The sequence below is a fragment of the Phaethon lepturus genome, unplaced genomic scaffold (assembly GCF_000687285.1).
Source record: "Phaethon lepturus isolate BGI_N335 unplaced genomic scaffold, ASM68728v1 scaffold44424, whole genome shotgun sequence".
Classification (NCBI taxonomy): Eukaryota; Metazoa; Chordata; class Aves; order Phaethontiformes; family Phaethontidae; genus Phaethon; species Phaethon lepturus.
The window spans coordinates 14,188-23,477 of record NW_010536370.1 but is presented as its reverse complement, the minus strand read 5'-3'; the positions used below and the strand labels follow the sequence as shown (position 1 = coordinate 23,477).

The 9,290-nt window shown below is 38.1% G+C and overlaps 1 protein-coding gene across 1 annotated transcript; it reads left to right on the top strand.

Annotated features, from left to right (window-relative positions):
* The first annotated feature begins 709 nt into the window (after positions 1–709).
* On the top strand, positions 710–6,857 carry LAMP2 (lysosomal-associated membrane protein 2). The gene is made up of 8 exons (XM_010286137.1): positions 710–829; positions 1,359–1,572; positions 2,172–2,333; positions 3,094–3,311; positions 3,838–3,957; positions 4,228–4,306; positions 5,108–5,275; positions 6,478–6,857. The coding sequence occupies exons 1-8, from the start codon at positions 785–787 to the stop codon at positions 6,615–6,617; spliced, it is 1,146 nt and encodes a 381-aa protein (XP_010284439.1). The 5' UTR covers positions 710–784; the 3' UTR covers positions 6,618–6,857.
* The last annotated feature ends 2,433 nt before the right edge of the window (positions 6,858–9,290 follow it).

The following is a 9,290-nucleotide window of genomic DNA, read 5'->3' as shown; positions in this document are numbered from 1 at the left end:
AGCCGGGCGGCTAACGCCGGCGTTTCACCTGAGGGCCCGCCGGGCGGGGCAGCCTGCCTGCTTGCCGCCGGACCTCCCGAGCGGCGCGTCCAGGCCTCTGGCTACCTGCCCCTGTGGGTCTGGCCAGCCCTCCTCAACAGCGGCCAGCGCTGGGCTGAGGGGGTCAACGGTCACAACAGTGCGGCTCAAACCTGGCTAGGGGCGAGTGCCTCTGAGATTCAGTGGGTTAAAAATCCAACGGCTGTGAAAAGTTCCTTAAAAAGTGTAAAGGGAATGGGACATCTGTGTGCTTTGAGCCAAAACTGTGGAAACACAAATGAAGCCAACCCGGTCTCAGCTCTTAAGAGGTCGACTTGAGTCATACCACTGATGAAACAGATCAGATAATAGGAAGACCCCGGTCTACAAACAGTACATTGTTTAAGTGCTACGTTCATGCATTTCAGTTTACTCAGTTTGTCCCCTTTTAGATTATTAGTCTTTGTCAGGTAAGTAGACTATAAAACATTTCTCAAATTTTTATCCAGTTTTGTTAGCTTTATGGTGTGCTTCCTAGTTTTAATACTTTTTAGAAATCTAGCTATTTTGCCAGTGTCTGGCAGATTCAATCCAGTTCTGAAATAATTTACTACTTTGTAATGATCTGTCCTCTTAAGTCGTTCTAGAAAACTAAAAGCAATGTCTTAATAGCTGATAATCATATCTTACAGGTTTTTTCCAGTCCTGTGCAGTGGAAGTAGATGTGAAGGATGCCTCTAACACTACATGCCTGTATGCAAAATGGATGATGAAATTCTTGATAAAATATGAAACAAACAGTAGTGATTATGTAAGTATTTGGAGGTAACTTTTGTTGAGAGCTGTATTTTGTCCTGGGTAAAAGTTTAAGTACGCCTTTTACCTAGGGTGTTTGGGTTCTTTCCTTTTTTTTGTTAACCAAGTCAGTTTTTAAGAGTATTCTTAAATATTAATTTTAAAACAAAGCATAAGTTATCAAGAATACAAATAACTGAAAGTGCCTTATTGCATTTACTTAAATGGCATACTGGTCAAACCTGGTGGGTTTTGTGTGTCAGTGTAGTAATTTAGCCCAAATAGTAAATACAAATTGCAGCTCAGCATGGTCAAGATTTACAGCCAAGTTAGATTTGAATTTTTGTACTTGCGTCTGAAACGGCTCCTTTCTAAGTTAGATGTCAGGGAGCTAGATGTCAGGGAGCCTTTTTCATAATTTTTTGTAATAACCTAAAATAATGTTGCTAATCTTGAGCAAGGTTCCATCTAACTCCAGCAGCATTATAATGTCGTGGGGAAGAACTGTCGTCTGTGAAAACATTTAAAATTCCCTTTTCTTCTAGAAAAATGCGACCTTGAATTTGTCATCCAGTGTGACACACGATGGAAGCGTCTGTGGCAATGACACACAAGCTGCACTTCTGGCAGTCCAGTTTGGAGAAGGTCACTCTTGGAGCATTACCTTTACAAAAAACAATGAAACTTACCAGGGGGACTCTATCGCATTTACTTACAACACCAATGATACTGCTGTGTTTCCTGATGCTAAAAGGAAAGGTAATGTTTGGTGCAGAATCCTACTTACAAAAACAGTCTCAGTCACAGATGTCAGGTCTTGTGTACCTGACCTTGGTTGGCTTTTTCAAGTTAGAAGGACTAATAATGTATTTAATCACTTCTATACCATATAGTGCCTAACTGTTGTTCATCGTACCTGCCTACTGGGTAAGGATACAGACTAGTTAGCTTCACTGAATGTATAATTCCTTTAACTGGAATGGAATGGGAAGGTTAACAGTTTGAACAGCCTTCATCAGTGAGGTTCTGCTAGTAGACAACAGGCATAGGGAAGATTCATTTTAGTTAGGCTTTCTGTCGTCTAATACCTACTACTAATAGAATAGGATTTTTTTTTTTTTTTTCCTTAAATAAAATCTTAAGTAAAAGGGTTCACCTTTCTCATGGCTTGTCTAGTTCTGGAAGCTTGGTTACTTCTCTGCATTAACTTAGCACTTCAGGTTAGGACAGATGGGTAAAACATTCAGGAGAGGCTAGGATTGTTAAACTTATCTCTTATGGAATTACGTAAAACATAACACTACCTATAAATGTTGTAGTAGTTCATAAGGCTTTAAAATATTTGTGCTTATTTGTAGGACCAATTACTATTGTTGTAAAGGATATTATGCGTCCAGTTCAACTGAATAACGTCTTCGTGTGTCATAGTACTGACTTTTTCGAAGCAGAAAACGTAACACAGATTTTCTGGAATGTTACTGTGCAGGCTTTTGTTCAGAATGGCACAATCAGTAAAAAAGGTGAGCATTCAATTTGTGAATGAGCTTTTCTGTGTTGCAGGGAGCAAAGTCCCGTAATAAAAAAATGCACCAGTTCTGACATGTGCTGTGTTGAAGGATAGTCTTGTAAATATCCTTTAGTATGTCTTTCCTTGTGCCTGGAAAAATAGATTAATAGATTTTGTAGTATATAGTAATGTAGATTGTTCCCATGCCAAGGTGGTAGTCTAATTGTGGTATCAAAAATAAGCACTTCAGAACTGCTGTTGCTGACTGGATCATTTGAGCTTCAAGGTTTTTAACTGACTGCCTTCCATTTTTAGTGGTGGTCTCTGCTTTTTCATTTAAATAGTCCAGAGCCTGTTGTCTCATCTCATATGTCAACTGCTCAAAAGAGATGAGCACATCATCCTGCTACATACAGCTTAATACAGTCGCTTACTTTGTCTACAGCGAATACATAAGACACTATTATAACCACTTTTAGCTGTCTTGCCAGTGTATTTCGCTGTCATGTGTCAGAGGTTTGTAGTACTGCATTTGCTACATGTATTTAACACTACAGGGGCATTACAGAATTTCTGAGAATAAATGGTAGCTGTAAATTGTTTGGAATACCATGCCGTAGTGCCGAGTTTGAGACTTCTGACTTGGTGATTAGCGGAGTCCCAATGAGCCTAGTTTTCAGCAGAGAAATTGGTATTGGTATTGAACTGACCTGTGAGTCGTAAGACTTCAATAAAATTTTGACACTGAAATGGTGGTTAAAATTTCTTTTCAGAGTCTAGATGTCGTGCTGATACACCTACTTCTGCACCTACTGTTCCGCCTACTATTGCCAATGTAACTACTGCATCTACCACCACTTTATCACCTGCTCCAACCACTGCTCCCAAACCTGTGGAGAATCCAGACACAGGAAACTATTCTCTTAAAAGTGGAAATAAAACTTGTCTTCTGGCTACTGTGGGGCTGCAGCTGAATGTTTCCCAAGACAAGGTGCTTCTCTTCTATTTTAGAAGAGTAGAAAGGTTGCTGTAGTTCTTTGGTATGAAATGTGAGTGCAGGGTATTTGCATTGTACACTGATGGCTGTCCAGAACTGCTTCTAAGTATTGTACGTAGCACCTCTGACATGAGAATAGTTTTGTGGCATAATATCTAGCTTCAAAACCTTATGTGGATTCAAGGTATCTCGTTACTGAGAGTGCCTCCAACATCATTAAAGGCTGGAAATTTCTTAGCTCTGAAGGATGTTGATCCCTGCAGATACTGTCTTTCCCCACAGAGGGAGCCAAAGCTAACCTGTTATATTAGGTCAACAAAATAAGACTTCACTGGGCAATTTGTTTGCTTCAGTATTACCAGCATGTAAACTTAAGTAGCCTTGGTTCAATAGTAGCCAGGCTCAGTCTTCCTGCTGTCATCTTCATGACAAGCTCTTCTAGCCTAAGACTGCTACTGACTGAAACAATGTATTCCTAGTGGCAGCTGAATGTGTTTGACATGGCATGTCTGTATTTCAGCCTCTCCTGATCAACATCAATCCAAAGACAACTACTGCAGATGGTACATGTGGTAACACAACAGCTACTCTGAAATTGAATGATGGAAATAGCACATTGATTGGTTTCACATTTGTTGTTGTAAGTAACTTTTTTTATTTTAAACTAAGTTTCCACTTTAACAGCATTGCATGATGATCAGTCATAGTAAACTCCTCCTGTCACTTGCTGGTGGTTCCCATATAGGAAGTGGAACTCGCTAGCTGACTGCCTCAAGACAAATGGAGAATTGGGTTAAAGTTGTAGAAAATGTAAGACTGTTTTAGATGTGTTAGCCTTTGTAAAGCATATGTTCTTAAAGTTAAAAATGCAGAATTGCACACTGACGGTTGGTTCTTGCTTCTTAAACAGAAAAATACAAGTGCAAGTGTACAAAAATTTTATCTGAAGGAGGTGAATGTTACACTGCTCAACAGTCTGAATGGTTCTGGTAAGAAATAGTATCTGTCTTAAAGCAAGTGTAAGCTTTTATTCAGTATCTGTATTTTGATAAATGCTTCTGACTTTTTTTCAATGCTGTCTGTGCTTACTGTTATTGCTTGCTTTAAGCTGACGGGAACAAAAGTAACAAGCAGAAATGGCTATAAGAGTTACTTTAAACAGGAGTGTGAGATCATTCTTTTCCTGAAACTTCTGCTAATGGGGTCTCTTACTTTGTGATAAACATATATAAACTAAGAGGGCTTCTTTATAACTATTCTCAGTAACATAATTCTTTGAGGTGTGAAATACAGTTGTGCCAACTCTGAAGCTTTTTGTTTTTCCTAAACCAGCTGTTGTCATCTTTTGAAGATGCTGTTCTATCTTCTAGCCACTTCTACTTAACTCTTGCTGGGAAAAGAGACCAGTCCTTCAAAAACTAAAGCATACTTTCTTCAAAAAGTATGTTGTTGGTTTTTTAAAGTTGGTTGTCACTGCTACTGCAGTTAAAACAGCACTAGAGCTAAAATGCTTGCAAATCTGCAATGCTGGGATGAGTGGAAGTACAAGGAAAGCGTAATGTCATATCTGTGTGGAGGATAGGTTACTGCTAAGCACTGTAGTAACTTCAGTGCCTGACTACTTTTGGTTAAGTAGATCAATTGCACTTCAGACTACCTTGTTTTTCAGAGTAGTCAGTGTTGAAAAGTTGCCCCCTCTAGATTTGGCTCCTTAGTCTTATGATTGTGTTAGCAACACCCTTGTATTTAATGCGGGCCTGCAAATTTCCTTCTCTTTTCCCTTTGTTTAGTCATTTCAAATGCAGATAACAACAATTTTAGCAAGTGGGATGCTTTCCTTGGTAGCTCTTATATGTGCCAAAAAGAGCAAACTCTTGAGATTACTGAAGATGTTCAAATACATACTTTTAATCTATGGATTCAGCCATTCCTTGTGAAGGCAAATACATTCTCTACAGGTAAGAGTTCCTTTTTTGTTAATTCTTGGAATGCTTGCAAAATTCTTACGTGCTAAAAAGCATCAGCATTGGGCAAAAGCACATTATTTTTGAAGCTCTTGTTCCACTGTGAGGTTTTTTCTGTTTTGGCTTTTTTTTTTTACACATGGAATGAAGAGAAGTTCTGAGATGAACATGAATGTCAGAGGAGAGTTTTGTTCTCTCAAAAAATGTCTGCTAGGTATGTTGGTTCTCCTTCATAAAACTTGAAGGAGCTAGAGACACTGAAGAGAGACTTAACTTCTAATCTATTATGCAAGGTACTTCCTATTCAACATCATCTTGACATACAGCTTTTTGTGGACTTTGGTAATACCATAGGTCTTTTGTTTCTTTTTACCTGTTATCCTAAGGAATAGGAGTGTTGGGGGATAAAAATGAACTGACAGTTTTTCAGAAGCAGTCATGACTATCCAGAACTAAAGAAAGATTCTACAGTGGGTTTTTTTCTGCATTATCCTGGTCTTGTCTGGGAAAAACTGGAATGGCTTAAATGACCTCTTTCTTAATCTTTAGTGTAACCTGGTCTGTGTACTCGATGATAATATTTGCAGCATGATCTTGTTAGGCTAGACTAATCTGTAGACAAATAAACTGGCTGCAGATTTTTGAACTTCTTTTTTTAGGCAGAAGTAAGTTAAACACCATTTACCCTGCATACATTTGGGGATATCATAATATGTCCTGAAGAGTTAGGGTCCCATTTCACTCTGTAGTTAAAGTTGCAGCTAGCTTCCTCCTTCTCCTAATCATCGTTACTTTGTCTGTAATATGTCTCCATACCAAATCTAGGTCATTTTATTCTTGATGAGTGAAAGCACCAGGCTTGCCTTAAGCATGAAATAGATAACCTTGGTTCTGTCTCAAAAGTAGAATAATGGCTACTCCCTTGTCTAGTACAGATCTTGTGCACATGAAAACTCATACACTGGGGGCACTTCTGTTAGCTTGCTATAGTTTATCAAATGTTCCAAGTGATTATAATGCTTAATATATGCTAGATATACCCATGAGACCTCTCCGGTTCTTTCTCAGTTTAAAGATGTAATAATACTTGAATTTTTTTTAACATCTTTGTATTAAGGAAAACGGATTTTTATACCACACTTGGCAAGTATTCTGTCTTTATTTATTCCTTGTTGCAACCTTTTTCTCATCTACAGCCCAGGAGTGTACACTGGATGATGACAGCATTCTAATCCCAATTGTAGTTGGTGCTGCACTTGCTGGCTTGATTGCTATTATAGTGGTTGCTTACATAATTGGCAGAAGAAAAAGCTATGCTGGATATCAAACTTTGTGAATCTAAATGTGATTCCTGTTCTAATTTCACTCTAAACAAAGCAAGTGCAAGTTCTGAAGTCTTAAAAAAAGACCCAAAACTTAGGAGTAATTACTAGCCACAGCTAATTGGAGTTGAGAAACAGAGAGAATGTTTGTCTCGGATGAAGCAGAACTACGTTTTTAGTTTTCCTGCTCTTAAGAAGACGGCGTGAGTTTCATAGCTCTTTTGAAGATGTCAAATATTGGATGAATTGCAAGGCTAAGGATTTGATCTTGCAAAAACCCTAAAGTGTTTAGGATTTATTTCAAAGTGTTTAGGATTTATTTCTGCTTTTTACAAGTTGTAGCCTGAGACAAGAACACGTTCTAAACTGATGTGCATTGGGCAACTCCCAGAATAGCATAGAATTTGTACTTGCTTCTCTCCTCTGCGTTCCTTAGTTGTTGTCATAATTGTGGGTTAAGCTGTCAGCATTAGTCACTATGTTGACTTGTATAGTATTTAACAAGGATTATACGATGCCCAGTAACAACTTCGTTTTCATAGAATTGAACTTTAGGCTGGTGATTAAGTGATCTTTTGAAGTGGCAGCAGTAATTTACTTAGCGTTGATGGAATTTGAGTAGTTTATTCCTGCCTTGGTGTAGTTTCAGGAATCATTCCTATATCCTGGCTGTACAAACAAAATGGGTAACCTATACTTGCCAAATGGTGGATATATAGGAAGACTTCAGTGCTGTTTCCAAATGCTTTCAAAAACGACAAAAAAATTACTGTTAGGCACTGAATTCTTCATCACTTATTATACCTTGGCAATCATTTAAAACACTCGACTAAGGCAGAGTTCTGATAAATTAAAGCAAGCTTTTTTTGCTGGCATCTGTTTAAAGGGAATTACCTTTCTAAATATTCCAGAACTTTAAAGTGCACTTAACTTTATATCATACTCTGCACAGAACTGGTCTGTCTTGTTGCTTTGACCATTGTTTAAAGATGCTTTCATTTAATGAGCCAGTATCTGTTGTTGCAGCTTGAGCCATCTTTAAATCTTCATCTTGAATGGTTCTCTGCCAATCAAAATTCACATTATAACTGCCCGCCACTGGCATTCTGAATGTTTGATGTACTTTGTGTTTGATTGTTTGCTGTGTAACATTTATTAATGTTAAGAACGCAAAAGCCAAACAAGTCTGAGATGGACCCACAACACCTGTTTTTCCTTGCTGTATGGAAAGGATAACTACCTTAAATGCAGTGCAACTGCAGCTCTGTAGAGACTAACCCTTGCTGCACAACTTTTCTCTGGCCTCCTTGTGCTGTAACACATAGTTTTTACTGCATGGGAAAAAAAAAGTCTTTTAGACTTTCAGATAAGTGTGGCTTTTTTGCATATGTCATAACATGAGCTGCCTAAACTAGTTATTTAATGAACATAACGTCTCTACCTTTAGAATGAGTTTAGCCTGCGTCAAAGCTGGCTTAGTGTTTCATTAGTGTTTTCTAGGGTTGTAGAGATGTCTGTGGCATGTTTGTATACAAATCATAAAATACACTTCTTCCAGTAATTTTTTTTTTCTTGTAAAAGCCGTTTACTCTTGACACTAGCCAAGGAAGCAAGTATGGGTGGATAACGCTTACTATAGCCTGTAGTCTGCGGCTTGAATTTTTGCATCAGTTACTGAAATTCACTTTAATGAAAGTGGGGGAACTACTGTAAATTTAATCCTGAAATGGGCTTCGAGACTTTCCATTTTAATTAAAAAAAAAAAAAAGGTGGATCTAATGACTTTCATATTAATATATCTTCAAAGGCAGAAGTTCATATAGATTTTTAGTATTTTTGTGATGGATGTTCAGTGGCACCAGTTACACATGCATTTCTGTTAAGGAGTAGTTACCGCATTATTTTCATCTGAGTGTGCAAACTTTTGAACTGTGCATGGTTTCCAAGTGACAATATAGAAGATTAGTGCAAACTGCTCCCAAAATCCAACAATACTAGAAGTATCTTTGCAAAAAGCTGCAACTTAATCTTCATTTGCAAGTATATTGGCTCAGATTAAAGTACTCCTAGACTGATGTGCAGATAACTGGTTCAAAAAACATCTAAGTTTCACCTGACTGCCTGTTGTTATAAAACCACTAGTTTTCCTGTATGTATTGCTCCGTAGGGAACTGTCAACCTGTTCAACATGTGCTCTAAATAATAAAGATTGTTCTATTTCTTAAGGAAAGTTGTTCACATTTTTTAACTGATTTGAAAACAGACATCTTGTACTGTCTTTTTTTTTAAAGAAAATAAACTAAATGAGTGAGGTCAACTTCCATCAGTCTATATCTGGGATTCTGTTGTATAGCTGGTGAAGGGGCTCCTCGGAGTCTGCTGTAGCCTGTGTGTAATGCTGTGCTTTGTAACATGTTCTGAAATGTGCTTGGGTACAATCCAGTAGCTGAAGACAGCTTGGGAACTAGTTGAGACACTGTACATCTGGTTTGTCAGTAGAAATTTGCCTGTAAACGTTTTTGGTCAATTGTAGCTCCATCCAGACAAGATGTTTTTATATGATTGGTTTTGCTAGCTATCTTTAACAGATGTGCAGCTGCGAACAGTTCAGTTGCTTCTTGCATTCATCCTGGAAAATGAAATCGGTCTGCGTTCAGCAAAAGTGGGAGAGCGTTAGGGAGCCTTCT

What these genes read in the sequence shown, in the direction of transcription:
- LAMP2 (XM_010286137.1), top strand. Translation starts at nt 785, where the DNA reads ATGATGAAATTCTTGATAAAATATGAAACAAACAGTAGTGATTAT. An exon ending in AAACAAACAGTAGTGATTAT is followed by an intron (nt 830 to 1,358) that starts GTAAGTATTTGG and finishes CTTTTCTTCTAG; the next exon opens with AAAAATGCGACCTTGAATTT. An exon ending in TGAATGTTTCCCAAGACAAG is followed by an intron (nt 3,312 to 3,837) that starts GTGCTTCTCTTC and finishes TCTGTATTTCAG; the next exon opens with CCTCTCCTGATCAACATCAA.